Source organism: Copadichromis virginalis, linkage group LG3, assembly GCF_057382275.1.
Source record: "Copadichromis virginalis isolate Kocher_CV1m ecotype Utaka linkage group LG3, C_Virginalis_male_GT1.1, whole genome shotgun sequence".
NCBI classification, from domain to species: Eukaryota; Metazoa; Chordata; class Actinopteri; order Cichliformes; family Cichlidae; genus Copadichromis; species Copadichromis virginalis.
This window is the reverse complement of record NC_140620.1, coordinates 22,379,716-22,406,207: the sequence shown is the minus strand read 5'-3', so window position 1 is coordinate 22,406,207 and position 26,492 is coordinate 22,379,716. Positions and strand designations below refer to the sequence as shown.

General features: G+C 40.0%; 1 protein-coding gene across 1 annotated transcript in view; it reads right to left on the bottom strand.

Annotated features, from left to right (window-relative positions):
• npy2rl (neuropeptide Y receptor Y2, like) overlaps positions 1-26,492 on the bottom strand; it is an 84,948-nt gene that overhangs the window by 27,921 nt on the left and 30,535 nt on the right. Inside the window, exons 2-3 of the mRNA XM_085448137.1 lie at positions 13,248-13,490; positions 6,891-7,023 (exon numbers count right to left, since the gene is read on the bottom strand). Of these exons, the coding sequence (XP_085304263.1) occupies positions 6,891-7,023; positions 13,248-13,427 (313 nt within the window). The 5' untranslated portion in view covers positions 13,428-13,490. The remainder of the gene's footprint in view (positions 1-6,890; positions 7,024-13,247; positions 13,491-26,492) is intronic.

Here is a 26,492-nt window from a genome sequence, read left to right as displayed (position 1 = left end):
CATCTTTCAGTTTGAACATGAATAGTTGCGCTAAAACAAAGTACAGTGAATCATGCAGCCGAGTGAAGTTTCACAAGTAAGCATCACAGCCGGGGGACATGTGAAACTGTTTACACTTGTCTCATTAGACAGAAATAAAACTGAGGTGAAACTGCCTACCACGTATCAAAGCAGGTGATTAAGAATTGGTCTTGGCTTCTCTTGCTGTTCAGTCCTGTTTCATGCTTCATGTTGACACCAACATAGTCTCCAACTCATTAAAAAGGTAAAACTGGCACAAAGGCAGTTTAGTCCTTTACAGCCAGAAAACAAAACTTCAGTCACGTGATACCAGTCTTCTGTTGCTACACTCATTACTGCTCAGTCTTTGTTTTGACTCTCACTCTATGAATACTGAAAGACTGCATTTGATTCATCGTGTGCAATCAGCACCATCAAATGTTCTAAGAAAATGCATCTTAATATTTCTAAAATTTAAATAAATATTCTAGATTTACATCTCATTAACAAATGCAGATGACTGACAACATTTCCTTTAGACGTTCATAGATGAAATATTCTTCCCTAATGTCTAAATTATTGTATACATTTTTCTGGGGAAGTAATTTAAAATATTTATTTTGTGCACATCAAATTATTTTACTGACAACAATGGGAAAAATCTTGAATTCTCACTTAAGAAGAACTGCGCGAGAAATCACTACCTGGAGGGTGGTCAATTAAAATATTTTAATTTCATTAATTTAATAGATCAAAAGCCAGAATTCCTCATGCTTTATCTGCAGAATCATTCCTGAATTAGTCATTTTTGACCTATTATTAGTGCTGAAACTGTGCAATAATTTTACTTCTGCTTTGGCTCTTTTTGAAATATTCACCGGATGGCCAGGAGGTGTTCGCGATGTCTTATCGGGCGCTTCTCCGGTGCTGATAATTGGCGTCTGTTTTGTGTCAGTGACGTAAAAGACGGATTTAATGCGACTTGACCGTACACACAGCAGTCGCTTTCTGAAACATCGGATATGTATCGGATTCAGTACCACATACGAAAGTGACCCAGATCGGATTTGAAAATATCGGATTTGTGCCGTTCACACTGTCATACCAGGATCGGATATGGGTCGCATAGGGTCAAAAAAATCGGATTTGATGCGCTTTCGCCTTACAGGTATTAGATCATTTACATTGAAGGTTAAAGGTTGGTTAAAGGGAAATCAGAGCTGTAGTCATTTTAAGTAATCTTTTTTTTCTTTTTACATTGTCTAAAATTGTAGCTGTATTCATGGTTTATTTTGGGTTCATGAAAATGTATGTTTTAACTCCGTGTATTGTGAATGTAAGCCCAACAAGGGACAATGGTTGGAAACTAGCAATACCTATAAACTTATGTGCAGTACATCAATTTTATGTTTTATACTTGGACGATGTTAATCTGTACTGTCCCTTTTAAATAAAGAATTATTATTATGAATTGGGTCATCATACATGAAATAAAAAGGAAAATGGCAAAATAGGATTTGTGCATCTCTTGAAATTCTTTTGAACTCTTTAGATGTCACTTTTCTGTCCTCTGTATAAAATCCTTATTTATGTGCTCACACAGACACTCTTCACATATTGGTTAAGAAAACTCTGATTCCTCCATTTAAAATGCCTGCGTGTCACAAAAACAACAAATGTCTGAGTTCATCTCTGCATCCGCTGGCCTCTCCCACTCGAACCACCCAACAAATTTGAGACATCACTAAGATCTAGCACACAGCGGCAGATGTTTGAGTCATCCTTACTGACAGCTTACACATACACATATACAGACGGGTTAGAAATTAAAGGAATAAGCTGAACTTTTGACCCCTACGTTGAAGAAACGGTGACTGTGTTATGCTGCAGGCAGCATTTTGCTGCTGTTGTTTGGGTTCACTCGCCCCAGAAATCTGTTCAGGGAGAACACCTTAATCTTATGATGAAAGATTTCTATGGTAATGGGAGTGGTCTCTACCAGGATGACGCTACCACCATCAACAGGGCATGAGTGACTATGATGATATGAATCACATCTAGGCTGGGGTACTTTTTATAAAAAGATATGTGCATAGAACAAGCCAGGAATTAGATTTTCGGTACCTTTCTGGTATTTGTTGTACAAGTTGTGTTGACTGTCGTGATGTTTTGGATTTTTTTTTTTTTTTGGTTAACCCCTGTAATTGGTGATTCTTATTATTTGGAGATTTAAAAAGTCTAGTCTCTCTGGAGCTTTCTGGGGGAAAATTATCTTATTTGTACTGATTTGCAACAGATGCTTTGGCTCTTTATGCCTTTAAAGCATGAAGCCTGAAATAATTACCAGAAAATTCAAACATTTGGAAAAGTTGGAGTGTATAGTGAACCTCACAATGAAATTAAAAAAACAAACAAACAAGAGGGCGGTAGTCTTTACTGATCATGTAGAAGTCTCAAAAACTCACCATAACTCACATATCAAATATGATACACTTGGCTTTAAAAGGTTAAGTTGCATTTTCCATTTACATGCAAAGAAGTCTATCAAACTCATTGCAAGATTACAACTTTGACATTAGAAGACCACCTCTGTTTACCTGTTACGCTTGACATCAAGTTGACATACCATTCTCAGTGGTTGAATTTCATTTTGGGACTCATTTAACCAATTCCCATGAATCTAGCCCTCATAATGCAATTTCATTGATCTAATAATGATGAACTCAGTGTTGGCACTAGTGTAGAATGACTAGATAGTGCAACAGAAGTGAATAAACCTCTCCAGGGAAACATCTTGGGAACTTTTCCTCTTTCTACCACACTCTCAATCTGCCATTTCTCTTGCTAGCAGGCTTCAAATATGTGAGCTTGTGGCATGTAAACATTGATCACTATCTAAAGATGAAAATCCACAAAACCACCAGGGATTAAAAGGAATATTACCAAGGGCAGTCTCCATTAAGTTAACTTTTATCATTCAGATCACCAGATGGGTAACGCTAACATTATTAACGTGATGAAACAATCCAAAGAGGGGTTTTCAGGCAAAATGGCTCATAAAGTCTGTGGCACAACCTTTTAACACTGGAACGAGCATCTGGATGTGTAAAACTTACAATGGAGAAAGAACAGAACAAGCAATGAAAATGGCAGAAAACATTCGGAAATAGTTTCAAAAATCCAAATCAAATAAATCCCTCCTGTGGGAAGCATTAAGATTGGAAAGCCTTGATACCACACATCTCCACTTCAGGATATGTATTGGCTTTCTATTTTTTCTACAAGGGGCCAAACCTGGTTCTATTATACTCTCTAAATTTACTTTCAAACCTCCAGCAGGACCAGGCTCAGGGAGGGGCAGCCATCTGCCTCAACTCCTTGGTACTGACTGGAAAGAGAAGAAAGCAGAGAGACACAGGACAAAAGAGTCACTATGGGAGCAAGAACCAGAGTATAATAACTGCTAATGATTTAGCAAGGATAAAGTTTGCCAACTGCAACCTTCAAGAAAAAGAAAGTTTTAAACCTAGTGTCAAGAGTAGAGAGAGTGACAGTCTCTCAAATTCAAACTGGGAGGTTATTTATTAGAGATGGCTGAATGCTTGATCTCCAGTTCTCCACTATTCAAAACCACAACATGCAGTCTGAGAGTAAAGTGCTCTGTTAGTATAATGGGCTGATATAAGGTCTTTAAGATATGGCAGAGCCTGATTATTCAATACCTTATTGAATAATAACCAATGAAGAGAAGCCAATTTTAGAGAAAAGTCTCCTTTTGCAATCTCATTTTGCTCTCTTGCTGAAATATTCTGGATCAGCTGAAGGCTGTTCTGAGACTTTAGCAATATTAAGCAAATGAATGAACGCAGTCCTACATATTTGCTTAATGTGAACACTGAAGGACAAATCCTGTTAAAAATGACTCCAAGTTGATATTACCCAGTAAGTAACTATCTGCTTAGACACCATGTTTCTCACACTTTTAGAACTGAGTGCCATAACCTCAGTTTTGTCTAAATTTAGAAGTAGGAACTTTGAGGTCATCCAGGTCTTGATGTCTTGAAGACATGCCTATATTTTAAGAACATAATTTGTATCATCTACATTCATTAATAAATCAAACTGGGTATTATCTGCATAGCAATGAAAATGATTTCAGTGCTTCCTAATAATATTGTAAATAAGCACCAAAACAGCACTAATGAAGGTTAGGAAAGGGTAATCATCTTCTTAGGGCTCTAAAAATGGACTTATCTCTGTGCTTATATAAATTGCAATTGCATAAATTGTATAAATGCACAATTCTTGAAGACTTGTCATCCTGAGGAATCCTTAACATGAAGCTGTCTGTTCTGTATCACTAAAAGTTGTAAAATGTTGTATCACTAAAATATCATTCTCAGTCAGTTGTTATTTATTATGTGTTTACAGCGCCCTCTGTGGCTGCTCCAAGTAATCCGCTCAGTCAAGCAAAGCAAGTGAGAAAGAAGAAGGGAAACATATCGGCACACAGTTTATGGTGTCCTGTTGGAAGAAATACTGTCCACATCTTCTGTTTATGGTTGTATCGCCGGTATGTACTTAAAGTATAAGTTGCAACTTTGTTTTTTGTACAATATGTTGCCCGCTAATGCAGTATTTGGCTGTAAAGCTAGTCCTTTTGTTAAGCTAGTTACCTGTGATTTTGGAGTTCGTCTGGGATAGCATCAGTAGTAGTTTAAAAAGTTTACATAATTAGACATATGCTATGTAGTAGCAGGGTGGTATATAAATGCATATTATGCTGCACATATGTATGTCATGACTGTATTTTTTGTCTTGCTTTTAGTTTTATATCACAATGTCACCAGGAGACCGAGGCCCTGTACAGGCTCTTGGTAAATGCATTGAGGAAATTAATGACTGGTTGTGCCACAATTTTCTCCAGCTAAACAAAAACAAAACTGAGGTAATAGTCTTTGGCGCCAAAGAAAAACAATTACAGGTCACCAGAGAACTTCAATCTATACACCTAAAAACCACAAACCAGGCGAGAAATTTGGGTGTAGTGATGGATGCAGACCTAAACTTAGAAAAACACATTAAGACAATAACAAAATCAGCTTACTGTCACCTCAAGAATATTTCAAGGATCAAAGATCTGATGTCTCAACAGGACCTGGAAACACTAGTCCATGCATTCATCTTTAGTAGGCTTGATTACTGTAACAGCATCTTTACAGGTCTACCTAAAAAATCAGTCAGACAACTACAGCTCATTCAGAACTCTGCTGCTCGAGTCCTCACTAAGACTGTCATGGTCCTGGGTCGGTGACCCAGTGTTTTTGGTTATGTACTTTTACTTTTGATAGTTTTGTATTTTCTAGCATTTAGTGGTGTTCCCTCTGGTTGATGTCTTCCCTGCTTGTGCATTTCCTTAGTGTAGTAAGTCTCTGTGTTTAGTCCGCGTCTCTGAGTCTGTGTCATTACGTGTATGTGTTTCCTGTTTTACTTTGAAGGGCTCTGTCTTATGTCAGTGTGTTCTGTTTACGTTTCCCCTGCCTTGTCAGTTATCATGTATTCCAGGTGTGTTCCCCTCCTGTTTCCCATCCCCTGATTCCTGGCATGTGTATTTATAGTGTGTGTTACCGTGTCCTCGTTGCTGGTTCGTCTGTGTTGTTTCCCCTCGGTCTCCCTGCATGTATTTCCCCGGACCTCCCTGCACCGTCATTCCTGGTTTGTGTGTTAGTTTACCCAGTTTAGGTTTCAGTTTCATGTTCCTAGCGCCTTTGTTGTTTGCATTTTTGTTGTTAATAAACACTCACCTGCACCAGAGCTGCCGCCTTTTGGTCCTATATATATTCCACACGGCTTGCCCCCGCAAACCGTGACAAAGACCAAAAAAGTGGACCACATCACTCCAGCTCTGAGGTCTTTACACTGGCTGCCTGTCCGTCAGAGGATAGACTTTAAAGTTCTGATGCTGGTCTATAAAGCTCTGAATGGTTTAGGACCAAAATACATCAATGACCTCCTGACCCAGTATGAACCATCCAGATCCCTCAGGTCATCTGGATCCGGTCTTTTATCAGTTCCCAGAGTCAGAACCAGACACAGAGAAGCTGCATTCAGCTTTTATGCTCCTTATATCTGGAACAAACTCCCAGAAAGCCTCAGATCAGCTGAAACACTCAGTTTATTTAAATCCAGGATGAAGACTCACCTATTCTCAGCTGCATTTGAATAAAGTACCAAATCCACACTTTTAAGCTTAAATTTCAAAACTTACATTTAACTACTGATTTTATCTACTGTTCTGATTTTATCTGTTTTGATTCTATATACTGTTTTGTTTGTTGTTAGTTAGTTTGTTTGCTTGTTCTAATCAATTTTAAATCATGCTTTTTATTTGTCTTTGTTTCTAATGTCTCTGTAAAGCACTTTGAATCACCTTGTTGTTGAATTGTGCTATACAAATAAATTTGCCTTGCCTTGCCTTGCCTTTACCCTTTTGAATGTCAGTAAACCTGTTGACAACGCTCATCGGTCTTCAGAGTGGTGATATAAGAAAGGTGTTAACGCCCCTGCATCAGACATGCACCCATAACGGCACACTGTCCTTGTTTTAACAATAGCACAAACCTAACTTTACCATAAACTCAACCAAATCCAAACTTTTAACCTTACTCTTATCTTTAAATCTTAAATTTGAATGATTTCTGTCATGGGCTCATGTTCCCAAACAGATTAAGTTCCCAGCAATCTTAAGAAGACATGCACTTGGAGACAAAAACACACAAACACCACCACCTACACATGTCAGAAAGTGTTTTATTGCTCTGAGCACAGTGACAGTATTATATTAGAAGCAACAAAAAGCTGCTGGCGTGCGTCTGTATGTATAAACTTACCAACAGCCAAATTAGCAATGAAGAAGTTGGTGACAGTGCGGAGCGTCTTGAAGCGATAGATGACATAGATGACAAGAGAATTACCCAGAACTCCCAGCACAATAATGGTGCTGTAGGCCAGGATCAACACCACCTGTAAAACAAAACAAACAAACAGCTGTAAACATCTCTCAGAGGTAAATTGTTGCAGCAGAATAAACTAATTTAGAAAAAACAGAGGTGATGTGAAGTGGAACTTCTGTATCCCTCAACTGAAGAATGAATCGAGATTATATGATACTCTTCTTTTAGATAGTTTTATGTTTTATTTCCTACTTTTACCAAATTTATTTAATTATAATATGTTTTGTTTACACAGAGAGCAAAACAGTGTGTTATAATATAAAAAACAAACTGAAACATAAGACACATTTGGGGCGTCTGAACCTACAGTCACTTGTCAACTGGCTGTATTGCAGACTGATGTATGGGTAAATGGGAATAATGGGAAAAATTGCAATCACTTTAGGCTACGTCCACACGTACACGGGTATTTTTGAAAACTGAGATTTTCTGTTTTCATTTTTTTTTTAAATCCCATCCACACGTAAAAGCCAAAAACGAAGGAAAACGCTGCTAAGAACATTCAGTTCAACCAGGAAGGAGCATAGCAGCAAATAGGGGGGTGCACTGACAGAGGCGAGGCTGCCGAACACAGGCGCCACCGGGCCCTCTGACCACCACCACCAGTAGGCAAACACGGGGTTAGTATCTTGCCCAAGGACATTTGGCATGCAGCCAGGGATCGAACCACCGACCTTCTGATTAGTGGCTGACCTGCTCTGCCACCTGAGCTACAGCCACCCCTGGCTGTAGTAGAAGTAACACACAAAGTAGAAGTAACACACAAGAAACATGGAGGATATTAAATAGTATAATCAAAAAGGGCTCAAAAAATAAGAATTATCCAGACTATTTCAAAAAAGATAAAGATATTGTGCTTGATAAAACTAAAGACATTGCAAATGAATTTAATGATTTCTTTGTAAATGTTGGCTTTAATTTAGCAAAAGAAATTTCAGAGTCAAGAAATAATAACGACCTAAATAAACATATTACTCAGAATGTGTCCTCCATGTTTATTGGTGCTGTAACTCATAGAGAAATAATTAACATTGTGAAGACATTTAAAAATAAAAAGTCCACTGACTGTTTTGGTATTGACATGATGTTAGTTAAAAGTATTATAGAATATATAGTGCAACCTTTCGCATACATTTGTAATCTGTCCTTTCGAACTGGTGTGTTTCCCTCACAAGTGAAAATAGCAAAAGTTATTCCAATCCATAAAAATGGAGAGAGATGTCAGTTTACCAATTACAGGCCAATATCACTACTCCCACAGTTCTCAAAAATTTTAGGAAAGTTATTTGTTAATAGACTTGATAAATATATTGAGAAGCATAATCTAAGTGATAACCAATATGGCTTTAGAGCGAAAAGGTCCACTTCGATGGCAGTGATGGAACTTGTAGAAGGGATATCTAATGCAATAGATAATAAGGAATATACTGTTGGTGTTTTTATAGACTTAAAGAAGGCGTTTGATACAATTGATCATTTTATATTAATGAATAAACTAAGAAAAAAGAATGGTTAGGTTGTATGGCGGTGGTCAGCAAAGAGGTACAACAGTGAGTGTCTGCAGCCATCGGTAAAACATGTTGGAGGCCTGAGGTAGATGGAATTATGAACACAGAAAAGTACTGTCAGATAAAAAGAAAAATCTTTAATTTTGCACTATAGTGTGAACACAAATCCCCCAACTCGAGGATCACCACAACTTGACCTAATAGACCTACACTTTAGTTCACAGATTCACTTTGGCTAAGGTTTATTTCTGGGATTTCACACAACCCAGGGTTCAAATCATGAATACATAATGGTGTTGGATTTACATCATTATGAATGAAATCTGCTCTATTTGGAAGCAGCATGTCCCCCTCCCCTTTCAGCGGGTTACTTGCACTGCTGTAACTGGAGGCTTGTCGTCTCGTCTCTCTATGTACTGGACTGTATGTATCAGAGATAACAATAAAGTTTACTTTGACTTCAGCAGCGAGCAGGCGCACCGAGGGCTCTCACGCTCACTTTTCGCGTATAGAATTTCAAAAAAACATCGGTGCAAATTATAATCATGGTGTTTTCGTGTTTGTTGTTTTGTTTTTAGTTGGTTTTATTTTGCGAGTTGGGTATTAGATGCCGCTCCAGCCAGCCAGTGAATCCCCCGTCGCCCCGCCCTCTCCTCCCTGTACCACAAGCAGCAGGCGCACCTCGCAAACGGAAGGCACCCTTACTCCCAACAAATGGGCGACAGAAAACCGATCGGTGCCTATGCCATTCCCAATATGCGCTGGCTGATGTCAGGGCAGCATGAGTACGAGCAATTTTTTTTTTTTTTTTTTTTTTTTGCCGATGCCCGTGATGCCCCCACCAAGATGCCGCCTTGGGCAACCGCCCGTGTCACCCGTATCAAAAATCGCTACTGGTTGATGAAGTACTATAGTCATCTGGACGACCAACTGCTCCAAGCTGGTCAAGAAGGCTCACCAGCGCCTCTTCTTCTTGAGGACTCTGAGGAAGAACCACCTGTCCTCAGACATCCTGGTGAACTTCTATCGCTGCACCATTAAGAGCATACTGACAAACATACTGTAGCGGGTCAGGGCTGTTCGGGGTTCTGTTTGTACAGTTATGTTTTGTGTATGTTGCCATGGTGACGGGTGACGCCCTCTCGCTGCAACGGTGTGTCCTTCCGGGGTCAGAGGGCGCCCTGTGTGTTGTTGTTGTTGTTGTTGCCGCGCTGAGCAGCTAGCTAGCGGCAGTGTGTGTTTCTCCAAATGTTAATAAACGGCTGTGCTCCCTGGCTAGCTCATGGGAAGCAAGACCGAACGATACCTCCGTCTCCTCCATCTCTGAGCTCGCCACAATACTGTATAACAGTCTGGTACAGGAACTGCTCTGCCTCGGACCGGAAGGCATTGTAGAGGGTCGTGAAAACTGCCCAATGCATCGCCGGAGCACCACTTCCTGCCATAAATGACATCTACAGGAAGCGGTGTCTGAAAAGGGCTGGGAAAATCATCAAAGACCCCAGTCACCCATCACATGGACTCTTCACCCTCCTGCCCTCTGGGAGGCGCTACAGGAGCCTCCGGACTAAGACCACCAGGTACCGGAACAGCTTCTTCCCTACAGCTGTCCAACATTAAACTCATGGACTGAACATACACACATCCACAACCACCTACACACACATAATGGACAAGACCCTCATACACACAATAACAACATGGCTGAACCACCACTCACAACCACTAGCACTTTATGTAGCCTCTATAGAAATTATCCACATATTTCACTTAACTGCGCTACTGTATAATTCTGTAAAAACTAACATTCTGTACAATACGATAATTTTAATTCTACAACTGTTTATGACTTGCATAGTTCATATTTCTGTATAGTTTATATATATATATATATATATATATATATATATATATATATATATATATATATAGCAAAGGTGTACTCTCAGTGGCAAGGGAACAATAATAATAAGAGAACAGCACCACCAAGGCTGGAGACGGAGCAATACTGAAGGAGCATATGGGAGAAGGACGCAACCCATAACGGCAATGCTCAGTGGCTAGTGGATCTGAGGGCAGACCATAGCGACCTCCCTGAACAGGGTCCAGTAACCATCACAGTGGCAGATATCCAAGAAAGGGTCTCCAGTATGAAGAGTTGGACAGCACCAGAGCCCGACATGGTTCACGCCTACTGGCTAAAGAAGCTGACTGCACTCCACGAGCGTCTGGCAGCACAAATGAACCAGCTGCTAGTTAACGAGAGACACCCGGAATGGCTAACCGAAGGTCGGACGGTCCTGATCCCCAAGGACCCCAAGAAGGGACCGGTCCCCTCCAACTACCGACCAATAACCTGCCTCAGTACCACATGGAAGCTCCTGTCAGGCATCATATCAGCTAAGATGAACAGGCACATGGGTCAATACATGAGCGGGACACAGAAAGGAATTGGCAAGAATACCAGAGGCGCAAAACACCAGCTACTGGTAGACAGAACAGTCAGCCGAGACTGCAAGACCAGACTGACCAACCTGTGCACGGCCTGGATTGATTACAAGAAGGCCTATGACTCAATGCCCCACAGCTGGATACTGAAATGCCTAGAATTGTACAAGATCAATGGGACCCTAAGAGCCTTCATCAGGAACTCAATGGGGATGTGGCGTACAACACTAGAGGCCAACTCCAAGCCCATAGCACAAGTCACCATCAAGTGCGGGATCTACCAAGGAGATGCTCTGTCCCCACTGCTGTTCTGCATAGGCCTGAACCCCCTCAGTGAGATCATTAACAAGACTGGCTACGGATACCGACTACGGAACGGAGCAGTTGTCAGCCACCTCCTGTACATGGATGACATCAAACTGTATGCCAAGAGTGAACGAGACATCGATTCACTGATCCACACTACCAGGCGATACAGCAATGACATTGGAATGTCGTTCGGACTGGAGAAGTGTAGTCGGATGGTAACAAAGAAAGGGAAGGTAGTCAGAACTGAGGGGATTGAACTACCAGAAGGCAACATTGCAGACATAGAGGACAGTTACAAGTACCTGGGGATCTTGCAGGCGAATGGGAACCATGAAGAGGCTGCTAGAAAAGCTGCAACCACCAAGTACCTGCAGAGGGTCAGGCAAGTCCTGAGGAGTCAGCTGAATGGTAAGAACAAGATCCGGGCCATCAACACGTACGCCCTGCCCGTGATCAGGTACCCTGCTGGGGTAATAGGCTGGCCAAAGGAGGAGATAGAAGCCACTGACATAAAGACAAGAAAGCTCCTTACCATGCATGGAGGGTTTCACCCCAAGTCCAGCACCCTGAGGCTGTACGCTAAGTGCAAGGAAGGGGGCCGGGGACTGGTGAGTGTCAGCACCACAGTCCAGGATGAGACAACGAACATCCAAGAATACATTGGGAAGATGGCCCCAACTGACCGAGTGCTCAGTGAATACCTCAGGCAGCAGAAACCCAAGAAAGAGGAGGGAGACGAGGAACCATCATGGAAGGACAGGCCCCTGCACGGTATGTACCACCGGCAGATAGAGGAGGTGGCTGATATCCAGAAATCCTACCAGTGGCTGGACAAAGTTGGACTGAAAGACAGCACAGAGGCACTAATCATGGCAGCACAAGAACAAGCTCTGAGTACAAGATCCATAGAGGCTGGGGTCTATCACACCAGGCAAGACCCTAGGTGCAGGCTGTGTAAAGATGCCCCAGAGACAATCCAGCACATAACAGCAGGGTGCAAGATGCTAGCAGGCAAGGCATACATGGAACGCCATAACCAAGTGGCCGGCATAGTGTACAGGAACATCTGTGCCGAGTATAACCTGGAAGTCCCGAGGTCAAAATGGGAGATGCCCCCAAGGGTGGTGGAGAATGACCGAGCTAAGATCCTGTGGGACTTCCAGATACAGATGGACAAAATGGTGGTGGCTAACCAACCGGACATAGTGGTGGTAGACAAACAGAAGAAGACGGCCGTAGTGATCGATGTAGCGGTTCCGAATGACAGCAATATCAGGAAGAAGGAACACGAGAAGCTGGAGAAATACCAAGGGCTCAGAGAAGAGCTCGAGAGGATGTGGAGGGTGAAGGTAACAGTGGTCCCCGTGGTAATCGGAGCACTAGGTGCGGTGACTCCCAAGCTAGGCGAGTGGCTCCAGCAGATCCCGGGAATAACATCGGAGATCTCTGTCCAGAAGAGCGCAGTCCTGGGAACAGCTAAGATACTGCGCAGGACCCTCAAGCTCCCAGGCCTCTGGTAGAGGACCCGAGCTTGAAGGATATACCGCCCGCAGGGGCGTGCTGGGTGTTTATATATATATATATATATATATATATACACATACACACAGACCCATTTCTGTAATATAGCTATATAATTGCTAATATATATTTTGTAATATCATGGCTAAAGCACTTTCTGGATGGATGCAAACTGCATTTCGTTGCCTGTACTTGTGACATGTGCACTGACAATAAAGTTGAATTCTATTCTATTCTATAGCTTTATGTATAGCAAGGTGGAAAAATCATTTAGGCAAATTCATAAAGTATATGAGAATACATGCTATATTTTTTTATTGTGATAGCCCATCATTTCCAGTGAGTTATTACACTGTTGGCCTGCCAGGCAGATTTGAGGCACTAGAAGTGGATAAATTATTCATGTTTTTCCTCATAATGGAAAAATTAATGGAAGTGAGACCAATACCTGTACACTTGGTAGGCTGATGGGGTCCTCTAAGAAATTCACTCCTTCAAATGGCAGTGTAGGAAGAGCTGAGGGAGCGACACCAGTGTTAGGGTCGTATTCGAGGAAAGCATTGTTAAGGGGGTCATCGTCGGGTGGGAGCTCGTCCTGTGTGGAGTTGACTGCAATGATGGCCTCCATGTCAGATCATATGCGCTTAGCTGGCAGCGCCATTTTACAGTCACACAGTTATACTCACAGGACCTGTGGGAAAACAAAGAAATATACCAATGGACAAATGTTAAATTAACATGCTTAAAGAAAGAGTAGAGTATATGGAGGTTTTTTTTGGACTGAAGTACATCTTACATAAGATACACCGACTGATTGATAAAGCTATGTCATATTATGGAGCAGCATGACCATTCTACTACCTGAATCGAATATTTAATCTTATTTTATATCTTCACTCAAATGCTCAGATAAAGATCTGACTCTTTTATTCCTTTAACTAGCTAGTCAGTAACTGTGACCTTTAATGATTCGCAAACAGATTTCATGGAGGAACAAAGCATAGAAGGCTAAATATGTGGTGTGGAGCAGGGAAATTATTTTACTGCTATTGTTAAATAATCATCATCATTACCATTGCATTAATAATATAATCTGCAGCATTGATATTGTATTCAGAGGTTTAAACAGTGTGTGTGTCTTTCAGAAAGACTAAGTTGCAGTTGACAGGAAGTTGCAGAAGGCTTTGCAGAACTGAAACCGAAAGTCATTCTGAGCAGGTTAGACGAGGCTATTTGAATTACTAGGTTATCCAAATTGTCTGTTATACTTTTATATTCTTTTACTAAACTTTTAGTAGAGGTTCTTGATTAAAACATTTATTCAACATAGTACATGTAGTTTCAGTTAGGTTATTACACATAAGGATGAGCCTCTGGTCTGGTAAAAGGTCAGAAGTGCAACGGGTGAATTGAGAGAGCATTTGAGGACGACACACACACACACTCAGTTAGAGAGAATCATTTATAGGTGGAAGTTTAATCATGTTTTGCTTGGGGTTGCAAAAGAGCAGTTTGTCGCAGAACTGCTGCTGAGGTGTCAAGATGACAAGAGAGCATCCGGCAGTGACAGGAAGTACCGGCCATGAAGATAGAAGACAACGTTCCTTTAAACTGTGTTAAAAGTCATTATGGTTTTGATTTGACGTATGTATATATTCTGTCTGTGACGTATGAAGGGGCATCGTTAATTCAAACCCTGATGCTATAAAAATCTGTGTATGCTTTGATTAAGTCGAAGATCAAGTGCTGTCTGCGTACAATGGTCTTCCCACGCGTGTATTCATTAAAATCAATTGTTTGACCAAGATCTTCTGGACCTGGTTGTTTGTACTCTCCTACCTCAATTATGTGAACCTTAACATTGGCTAATTAAAAACAAGGTCAGCTAAAAACATAGTGAATATTTAACTAAAAGTTATGATTTAAAAGTTAACCCAAGTAACAGTACAAGTAGTTAACAAACAGAAATGAAAATTTAGCAAAAATTTATATTTGAATTTAATGTCTGTAAGATAAGATGGGGCCTGATTATTCAAGAATGAATGTTTAAAAAAAAGGCTATGGTATAGCTGCAGTTACATAACTGAAACCTCTGTGTCCTGAATCCAACCACCTCCAACTGTAACTTTTTTAACAATATAAGTGATGTTACAATAGTTTAAAAACGAATCAAAAGACTAAAATAAGTTCAACATTTTTCACACATGATGAAAGGATTTTTGAAGGGGGAGCTCTTCTGACAAGTGAAAGAACGTTTGATAGAGAAAATTTAGTATATACTGTATTTGACACTACAATGGCAAGTAATGAGATAATTAAATCTGCAAGCCATATCAATAAACTTTGTTTTAATTCACGTCATACTCAACAGATTACAGCAAGCAATCAGGTTAAAGTAGGAAAACCATGTTATTTGACGCTGATTACTCTAAAACCCCAGTTTAAGTCAACCATTGGTGTTTGCCCATAATAACTATCCAATCTGCTGTAAACACAGACAGATTACTAGAATGCCCCACTAAACACAGGATTAAATCAGGAACACTTCATCCTGCAACAATATGAAATGTTATTGTAGGGTCTTTACCTTATATCATAAAGCACCTTGAGGGGAATGTTTCTTTATTTTATTTGGTGCCATATAAGTAAAATTACATTTAACTGAACCCTAAACATTGTTGTTCTGAAAATGTGAAGCTGAAGTTTGTGAAAAATACTTTTTTACTCAACAACTACAATGCCTTCATTTCTATGAAAATCACGTTACCCATTTTCACACACACCTAAAAGTAATCAGGTCACTGTCAAATCAACCTGTGTCACAATGTTATCCTTAATCCCTGTTCCTGGAAAGCAGCATAGAATATAAATGAGATCAGATTACTCCCAAAAGTAGAGCCTCAGATAATCTGCAGAACAGTCAAACACACATATACATACATATATGACAATTCATGAATAATTCCACCAACAACAACAACAATGTTAATAATAACGATAAATAAACAAAGTTGAAAAGTGTTAAACATTCCTGTGATACTCTGATAAAATATTTATTTTTAATTTGAGATAAATAAAACTAACAATACTGAATCAAACTAGTGAAACAGTAACTGACCTCATGCTGCTTGCATTACCAACAATAATATCCAGTTAAAACAGCAGCAGTTTAAAAAGTGTGCACTTTTAAATATCTGGTTTTGATTTAAAAAAAAAATATTGTTACTTTGTCTCATTTTGAGTATCAAAATTTTTGCCTCAAAAATTTAATCAAAAGACTGAATCCTAAGTGTCGAGGTGCCCTGCAGCAGGCAGAAACGTCTGGCCTGGTTGGTAGAGCAGCAGATGGGCGCAATACTGGGCAGCTCTCAGTGAAGTTACACCTTCAGGCTGTTAATATCGCTGCTCATTTAGCCCATGTGGACAAAGTAAAAGTCTGAGAGCCTACAAAGTTTGGGCATTTAAAAACTAGTACTGGATTTTGTATTTCTTATCACCAGGATTTGATAAGACCAGGAAAAAAGGAACTTAGGTTAAGTAGTAGTTAAGTTTCAGATGCTGTATAAAATGCAATATCCATAATCTCTAGGAAGGTAACTGCAAAAACTTTAGCAGTTACTTTAAACATACAAATGCAAAGTAATGATTTTATTGACTGTGAGGATGCTGTTTTTGATAACTTATATTTTAAGTTATCAAAAACAGTTACATCTGAAATTCCACAATGTCAGATGTCTCACTTTTTATATCTTTATTATGTAGATATTCAAAAACTGGGCATGCAAGCCAAGCAGTGCTTGCCCAATGAAACCTAAACATAAAAATCACACAACGACCAAGAGTGTCCAAGCCGGGGCTCGAACCGGCAACCTTCCGATTACAAGGCGACCTCCCAACTCTTGAACCACGATCGCCCCTAGATGCTATTGATAGCATCAGTAGTTTATATCAGCATGCATGCTTATGTCCCATTAACAAAGGCTGGAGCTGAACAAGCTGAGTAGACACTATAGCCTCTTTTCCTATAGTACCTACTTGGATTGGCTCGACTCGACTCTATTCTACTCTACTCAGTTTTATTCATTTTCCATGCTCTAATCACCCCAAGCACATTGAGGTGGTATTATAATTGAATACCACCTCAATGTGCTTGGATGGATTTTTGTGAAGGAGTCGCTCTCATTAGCCGTTTTGTGGGATGTAGTCTCCTTGATGTCACATTTTCAACCCCAACCGAGCAGATACTATCACGTAATGGAAAATCCTAAAATCTGACTTAAGTCAAGTCGAACGAAGTACGTAATAGTGGAAAAATTGGTACATCTTAATCTGATTATACTGTCTAGTTTTGATGGGACCTAGTGTGTTAGACAGTGAAAGCAAAATCAGCAACAGCTTCTCTTAGTTCAGTTACAATCTTGACAATGTGTAAAAACCAGAATGGTAAATATTAAATGGCCTGTATTTGTATAGCGCTTCACAATTCTGCACTATACAATATAGTCCTTTTTTTTTATTGTTATTTTGTTGTATTTTTAGTTCCAGATGTCCACCTACTGCAAGAACCTAAATTGAAATGGATAGGTGCCATCTTGGAAGAAAGTTTCTAGTTTCTGTATAATGGTGCACAAAGTCAGACTGTGTGGTTCACAGGTGGGAAGATGTCACACCAGCTGTGTCATAGTGTCTGAACACTACCATGCACATGCAACTGTGACCTCTCCATTTCACAGCTCTGATATGTAGGTCAGTTAAATAAGCCTCAAAGGACATTTCATCAAACAGACAGACAGACACACACACACACACACACACACCAACAACAACAACACAAGAATGGTAACACAAACACACACCAATGTGAATCTAAATGCACTTGCACATGTACTCACACAAATCCATGTGGGAATAAGCACATACAAAGAAACACATTCACACACAAACACACGCACCCCAGCGAGCTAATTCACTGAGCAAGTTGCTAGAGGGAATTCAGCTCCCTCCTGCTCTTTCTCTCGGCTGACAAGATCAGTGACTGTGCCGAATCATACTCACCACAAGAAACACAACACTGCGAGACAGTGCTCAGCAAACTAAACTCACAAAAGGACTCAACAAAGCATCTTTTTCATGTTTATATGTATACAAAAAAGAGACAGGTGAGGGCTGTGTGTTTGTGTTAGTTTAGTCAGTCACATTCATTGGTCATCAGAGGACTGAAAGAATTGCAAAGAACTGCCAGAGTTAGCTGAAAAGGTTAATATTCATCTGTTATGTATTAACTGGCCTCTGGGCACAGACATGTGAAAGGCCCCCTGCTCCTTGTACTAGGAGCAAAACATCCAGACTGCAGTCCAAGTCATTGTCATACACTGAATCTGAGGGTATGCCTGTTTGATTCATAGCTTAAAAAAATACTGAATGGTTACTTTTTTTGAAATAAAGGAAATAATTAATGAGTAGATATAACCAAATCTAGTTTTAAAAAGTAGATGTAGATGTCAGCCATGAACTTTGGCATTTCAAAGCCTCAAGGTTAGTGGTTTGCGGGTTTTTTTAGCCAGAAGGGACCATTCTTGGATGAGAGGGAGGAGTTCAAAGTTATTATGCTAACAACAGCTAGCCAACAATCATGGCTTTCTCTTTACCTTACAATATGAAATGCATTGAGGTGACTGTTGGGATTGGTGCTATATAAATAAAACTGAAAAGAATTGAACTGAACTAAATTGACTACTGGTGGATTAACCATTACAGAAACATCAAAAATGATTCTGGTAATTGCCAATATTGTTACTTTGGGCTGCTGTGGTATTAACCTTACATTGGATGGTATATAAGGACTCTAGTATTTACAGCTTTCGCAAGCCACGAGGATAAGATAACTAACAGATTGTGGAAGTATGTAAAGACAACACAAGAGATCCTAATATTATAATAATATAATATTTTACTCCAACTTTAATCTCCGCTTCACAGAACTGAGCATTCAAAGCACCAAAAGCTAACCCATTTGCATCCAGTGTGACTGGAGCCTCCTGGTGGTCCCCCCTTCCTCGAACGCGTAGTAGTGTCTCCTTTTAGTCCAGGACCCTGGGCTTAAGCAAACGGGCGGAAAGGCTGAACTTGGGAGGGAGAAAACTGGTAGAGAAAGCTCTATCCTGAGAATTAGGGGGTGTAGGCAGAAAAAGTAAAGACTGAAGAAAACTGAAACTCCATCGGTTGAGGGCTCCTAGGGGGAAAACCAGAGTTAGTTAACCCCTTGGAAGACAGGCGGCCGTGGTGGGGGGGGGGGGGGGCTGGGCCGACCCTACTTGATTGTCCCCAAGAACATCTGCAGGTTTAAGTCTATCAACACACACAGTCTCCCTACAACCTCCAAAGTCCGGCCCGATTCGAGGACTCTAAACGGGCTGTCATACAGCAGACGCAGTGGTGTACTATGAGCATTGCCTGACAAAACAAACTTATAAGTTTCTAAAGTCTTTGGGACAAAGGTATCAGGGCTAGGGCCCATTCCTTCACAGTTTTGTGAAGGCCTGGCCAAAAAACTTGGAGCTGACCAGTTTAACAGAGGCCCGGACCCCTGGATGTGACAGAGCATGCATGAGTCAAAAATGCGACGACACCATGAAACGGGAAGCACCGGGCGTGGGCGACTGGTGGAAATATCACAGACCAGGGGAGGACCACCATCCTGCACTGGTCTGTCCTCCAGGATGAGGCCTGTCTGAGCAGGCTTAAGGGCAAGGATGTCCAAGTTACCACTCTGGTCAGCAGTCATGGCGTAATAGTCTATGCCAACATAAATAGGAGAAACTAGTGCGTGGGACAAACAGTCAGCCACATGGTTGGACTTACCAACCACGTGCTGAATGTCCATCGTAAACTCAGAAATAGCCACCAAATGGCACTGCTGGCGTGCACTCCAGCAGACGGCGATAGGTGGGCCAGTACGGCAGCACAAGCTAATGCAGAGCATAGCATCGGAAAATGCCCGGATGCTTTCCGGGAGCCAGTCAAAAGAGCCACCAGGATATCATCTAGATATAGTAGAAGAGTAATAATAGAATAGTAGAAAAAAAATCGAGGTCCACCACTAGATAATAATATTAGACTGTTATACAAATTGTTGTTCTTGACTGAACCATTGCTTGGCTTGTAATTTTGGAATAGCTGGGATTCTTTGGCCAGCTTTTGTGTTGTGTCAAAATTTCAAGAAGAAGCACTGAAAGCCTTTAAGGAAACTATCCATGAACCCTGAACAACTGTTGGAAAGATATCCTAAAATGAAACTGAATTTAATAAACTCATATCTGACGTCAACCACCGATTAAATAATATCACGTCCACTAAGTAAAAGAAGAAGAGCAGAGGCCAAACCCGTTAGTTAGTCATTTAATAGCTTTGTTCTAATTTTGTCACATCACAGCTAATTTCGGTTGTAACACAGAACTTCAACAGTACAACATAAAGGTCAGCCTTTAAAATGTAAATTAAAGCTTTCTGGTGCCAAACCTCCTGTGTAAGGTTCAAAATTAAAAAGAGCTGATGTAGAAAAAAATGGATCAAAGCACAGGCTTAGAAGAACTAATAAGTGAAGTGTAGCTTCAAACTGATGCCAGACCTCTGGCTTCTCTCTGTAAATGTGATGCATTCACTTCCAAAAATATATTTAAAGTCTCATGCCTGGTGACCAAAGTTTAAATGACTTCTTCAATTAATCCCTCTCTCAAAGCCACATATAGTCCTAAAATACTTTGTTTGTTACTGAACACAGACAGAAGAGATGCCTTCTCTATGCATCGCATGCTTGCTGAGATTTGCCTCCAGAAGCAAGAAACTAAATTGTTTCAGTTAAGACTCTTAACCTCTGGAGCCACGTTACAGTATCTGTTTCTGTCTTTTCTCTGTGACTGCAGACATAAATCTTGCATCTGCACCAGGGGATGATTTCACAAATGATACGTTTGGATCTCAGTGTCAACTTTAAAGTTCTTTACTGTTGTGATAAACCAGCCATGTTTTCCCAATTCACAGAATCCTTAAACGTCTTTTAAGGTTGTTTGAAGGCTTTCCAAGAGTGGAATAGTAAAGTGTGGCATATTTTTGAATATTGGTGATTTTAAATAGTATTTCTAAGAAGCAGAGGGACGTTTTTTTCTTAGAAATTACTCTTTGCATTCTTTGGGGATGCCAAAGCAAAGTAATAATGTTAGCTAGTTCTACAGGATCATGATCGAGGAGCCTGATCTTGAGTCACAGGGAACTGAGGCTGACTTGAAACCTGAAGAGCAGAAATTAAGAAATAATGGCTTTCATTGTGCACTTTAAGTATATCACATCAAAAATAAAGAAACAATAAATGTCTTTGTGTGTTTTCGGATATCCGGGTTCTAATAATCACCTTTTTTGCCACATAATTTTCAATTCTTGAGGGACCCACTAATGTTGATTTACAATTAGCTTTTATATATAAAAGCTGCACTGAAAGCTTAAGAGTAAGAGAAATGTTATGAATATACCAGCTGATGTCGCACAGTGCAGACTTTCAGTACAATCATCATAGGACACGATTTCACAAAGGCTGTTTCTCAGACAGATCATACAGTTCATAGGACCTACAGAAATACTTCTAACAGTTCTGCAGTGGTTATGGTTGGAGAACTAGTGATGGGCAAGACTACTTCTTGAGGCTTCTGTTATTGTTATTTGGCAGTCTACAAATAAAACTGAACTGAATAATAATAATAATAATAATAATAATAATAATAAATTAATTTTTAAAACTGCAATCTAAGCAACAACATGATAGAGATTTTTATCACTCTGCTGCCGTCTGCTGTGGGAGCAGCATCGGAGTAGGTGACACTGAGTGAACTGATCAGGTAGGTGCTTTGTGGTTGGCTACAAATGGGGTCATCCATTTCTGATGCACTGTCTCTAACAGTCTGAATCAGCTAAGCTACCCACATGCTCTGTAATACATCTGTCTGGCAGAGAAGCATCTGGCAGATATTATTACCATCATTGTTATTATTTTATAATCATTTCAGCTGCTATAACAAAATAATTTCCCAGATTTGGGAAGTATCTTTATTTTTCATTTTCTAATGACATTGTTTGTATTCTTTGGGGACATCACAGACTTGATAGTGATGTTACAAATACTAACTTTCCTTGTACTATTTTTGTATATCACACACCTAAAAATCACATTAATTAGTTATGAATAATCATTTTCAATCATCTAAGATCAATGATCAGTGCTCTAAGGCTGGTCATTAAATAGGCTAGTAACTAACAGAGACCGTGCATGGATGAATGCATGACAGCAAAGGCGAACAATTTTGGCCGATGTTTTACTTATCCATTTCTCTTTTATCAGAATGGTGTTACAGAAATTAATGTGGAGTAGGCTGGACTCAAACTCTTTTAAACCACCCCTGCTGCACATATTAAAGTGAAGAACAAGCTCAAATTAGCGGCCTGGGATTTCCAGAACAGTTCCAGCATGCTGCAACAACAATGCTGATGTTACATTAGACAGCTAAAACATTGCAGAACCAATAATGTGCAAAGAATTTCAAACAAGACCACAGACAGATAAGCAGCTGGCATAAGATGCAGAAGAAGTTGCCCCTATTCTCGACTGATATATAAAAAAAAATCTTTTTGGTCATTCAAAGTTCACCACAAGCTATTTCAAAAGAGCTCCATGCTCCAGAGGCACTGCTTCATACAACCAGACCTCAACTTTCCTGTAAGGCTATAAGAATGTGAAGGGCCTCAGTGAATCAGTACAAGAGGAGGTGGTGTGGATACATTTACTCCTCATCCTCTACTCCTGTAAAAGCGGGATGTTTTAATGCTAATATGGTTTTAAATCATGAGAATTCCACACCTTTTGAAGAGTAATGGGTGCAGCAGTAAGGCACAACTTTTACCAGGCCAACTTTCTCCATTGTTGGTCTGACTCATAGTTAATGAGTTTCACTGACGTTCATCCACTATTTAAGTCAGGGCAAACTATGGGCAGTGGAGGCAATGTGCTCACAACTAAAGCAATTAAAAGCAGGGTTTTTTTTTTTTTTTTGGTGTAGCAGCCTCTTTGCAACTGATTTCACTAAGTGAGCCAGCCACATCCGTATATACACATTTCCCTTATGACCTGAAGCTGACTGATCTCTAAGGCCTGTGTGAAATAGCCCTACGATAATGCTGCCATTACGATTTTCTCATAAGCTTGATTAAAATAATTGTATTTCATAATGTATTAACTTTCATAAAAAGTATCCAACCTCTTGACACTGCCACATTTTCAAAAACTAAAGTTTTTGTTCTAAATATATTTAGCAAATACATTTCCAATAAAAACAAAATGTCTAACTTTAGAACTATTAACACCCACTCTGGCTACAAATTGCAATTAAGCTTAACTCTGTTAGAATGTAGGCCAACAGGAAAAACTGGTTTGTAAAACGAAATGAACTGTATTTCAAATCCCGAACAAAACAATGGTGTCTGAGCTTCTGTTGCCATTTGAGTTGAAAACACAGCATCTTGGAAAGAAATGTCTCAAAGAGTGTTTATGGCTTAAGAACAGGCTCCTTTTATTTTAAATGATGGGCTGAAAATGCACTCCTTCAAACACTTGATTGCCAGTGTCCATGTTTTCACTAAGCAGGTGCCTTTAATATAATCTAAATAGTGTGACGGCTGCACGCCTCTTCTCGCTGTTATTTGTCCTTTGTTTTCTTGCCAGCTCTGACAGAAACAGAGCAAATCCCCTTCATGTGTTTCTCCTGCTAATCTTCTCATTACACCTTAAACAACTGTTTACATTGTAAATCTATCACTCCTGACTAAACTCTCAATTTAACACGCTGTCTGTCTCTATCATTACATATTGGCTGCACGGAGTCAAACACTTTGATTTTATTTCATTTTTGTCAAACTGCTTCATTGACATTCAACAGATGCCTCAGATCTTGGTGCATCTCTCTGCGGATGACTGCCCCTCATTTATTTGTACAAGCTGGGTCAAATCAAAGAGAAGGAAAACATCAAGAGGATGCATCTGTTCCAGAAGCCAACACAGTGCTGTAAACCAACCAGTTTAATCATACAGGGGTTCTTGGGGGAGTCTACATAAAACTCAGTGACCCAAAGAGAAACGAGGGTTAATAAAGCTCTGCTGACTTTTCTGTCTGTCTGAGCACCTACACACAAACTGGCTTCCTAAGATCAGGCAGTACTGTTGGTTGAAGGTTTTACAGGGCAAAACAGCCGAGTGGACCTGAGCGAGAAGGTGATAAGAGTAAATCCTTTTGTACTCTGAGTAACGTTGGCATTATTTAAAAACTGCATGATTATCCATTCATCCCTGCAAGTACCTTCTAAAGTTCTTACATATCAGAGATGTCAAATTTAAAGTTCAGGAGCCAGACCCAGCTGGCCAAAGGATGCAACCTGGCCTAATACAGACCTCTGGATAGATGAAGGATATAACTATATTTTGGAGCTTGAGGCTTGGTGTTGTAAGTCTTTATCATGTCATGGGATTAGGATGCCTCTATTCTCCGGGGGTTTTTGTGCATTTTGCCCTCTCGTCTATTAGAGATGGCACGATACCATATTTTTATGTCCGATACCAATATCATAAATTTGGATATCTGCCGATACCAATATGAATCCGATATAGTGTTTTTTAATCAATAAAACGTTTTTTTTAAATATCTTGCTGCATTTTGTATAAGTTCATACTCAAGTTTAAATAAACAACAACACTAAAGCTATTCTGTTATACCTGTATGTAAAAAATACACTGCGCCCAAAATATTTCATAGTTCAGCAACACTGATCAATCTAATAAACTTAAACCTACTCCATCCTCCCTATTCTGGTATTTTAAAGAGTACTTAGTGGAAATATTAAGCAACCTAACTAATGTGATGTTGTTTATTCTATTACTCTTGTTCTCTTCTGCTTGTTTTCTTTTTTCTTTCTCAGCAGGTGATCCAGGTGATTGATATATGCTTTTTTTTCCTTTTCTTTTTTTTTTCTGCCCGTTCTGTTGGTTTTTGTCTTTTGCCCTTCTCCCCCGTCCCTCTTCTCAGCTGTTTCTCTTTCCCTCTTTCTTTCTCCCCTTCTTTTCCCCAGTCAAGTCTGTCCCGTATTCAGTAAGTGAAAATAAAATAAACAATAAAAGGTGAATCAAATGGACCATTACGGCAAGGCTGGGATGGTCAATTTGGTAAAGTAAATCCGTTGGGCATCTTTCTTTGCCTTTAGACAATAATTCTGATGGCAAAAGAGCCAAAAGGGACAGGCAAAAAAAAAAAAAAAAAGCAAAAAAAAAAAGCAAGCTAACTAATAGGGTTGCAAACTCCCAGCAAAAAAAAAAAAAAATAGGGAACCACCCTCCACCTCATGATGCTTAATCGATGTAATGAAATTTAATTTGATGCAGTGTGGGGAAATGCACAGAAATAAATTATTTTTCAAGAATAATTAAATAGATTCAACATCTTTCTTCAACAGAATTGCAGAATTCACAGATGGTACTTTCCCAAAGGAAAAAGTACTATATCTTATTAGGATATATTAGTCTTAACTGTTACTATATACAGTAATGGACTTCTATACACTTTACATCAGATAAGAACTTTGGGTGTAAGATTCAGATAATTATTTATTAGAAGCTAGACGTTTTAAATGAGAATAAGAAAGAAAAGTATGTCTTTGTGCCCCCTTTTCCCTGTTCATGCCCTATCGGCCCCCCTGGCTAAACTTTGCTAGATCCGCCCCTGCACAGTTACCAGCTGTCAGCTACGTAGAAAAAGATCCTGGTGTAGAAAGTAATATTAAATAAATTCTAACAACAGCTTATCAAGCTTAATAGTGCTGCTGTTGTTCAGCCGCTGGTTTCCTCTTTCTGGCACAAAGTGGGCCAAAAACAAAGAAGATCATTAAGCAGTTTCGCGATTGAAGTAGCAGCAGGAGAGGAGAGAGAGAGGGGCAGTCGCTCCATATATCGGTTGTTAAGCTTAACGTGGGAATGCTTTACAAACATTCAGAAATGAACTTACACACTTGCTTTACTTCTCTCTGGGAAAACTTCCTCGGAGATGAAATGCCGGATTGCTAGCAAGGCTACAAATACACACAGCCGCTCTATCACGTGATGCACACTGCTGCAACGTGCTACGGTTATGAGCCGAGTTACGCCGTGTAGCAAGTTTTGTAAGGTGCTTTTTTGATATTTAATGGATCGGATTACATTTTTTATTTCTCGCCGATATCCGATCCAGTAATTTGGGTCAGTATCGGACCGATACCGATACATAATATCGGATCAGTCCATCTCTATCGTCTACATCCAAATGGCATTTTAGGTCACAGAAAATTGAGCTTTTGAAAAAATGTGTTCCTGGATTTATATCTGGACAAGTAAGACCAAGATTTGGTCTCACAATCTCAAAGGTGTGTGGCGTTAGCTCTGTTTTTGGCATCAGACTGTGTGCTCTGTTATTATTTGCAGGCTTCAGATTGTCCGACAGTTATACATGGTTATAACTAGTATGGGAACTACCACAGCCACATCAGAGCGTTCTCACTCCCGAGGCGTAACATGTCGACGTTTTGTCACGTCCCGCGGCGTTCCTGAGGAACGCGAAAGGAGACCTTCGGC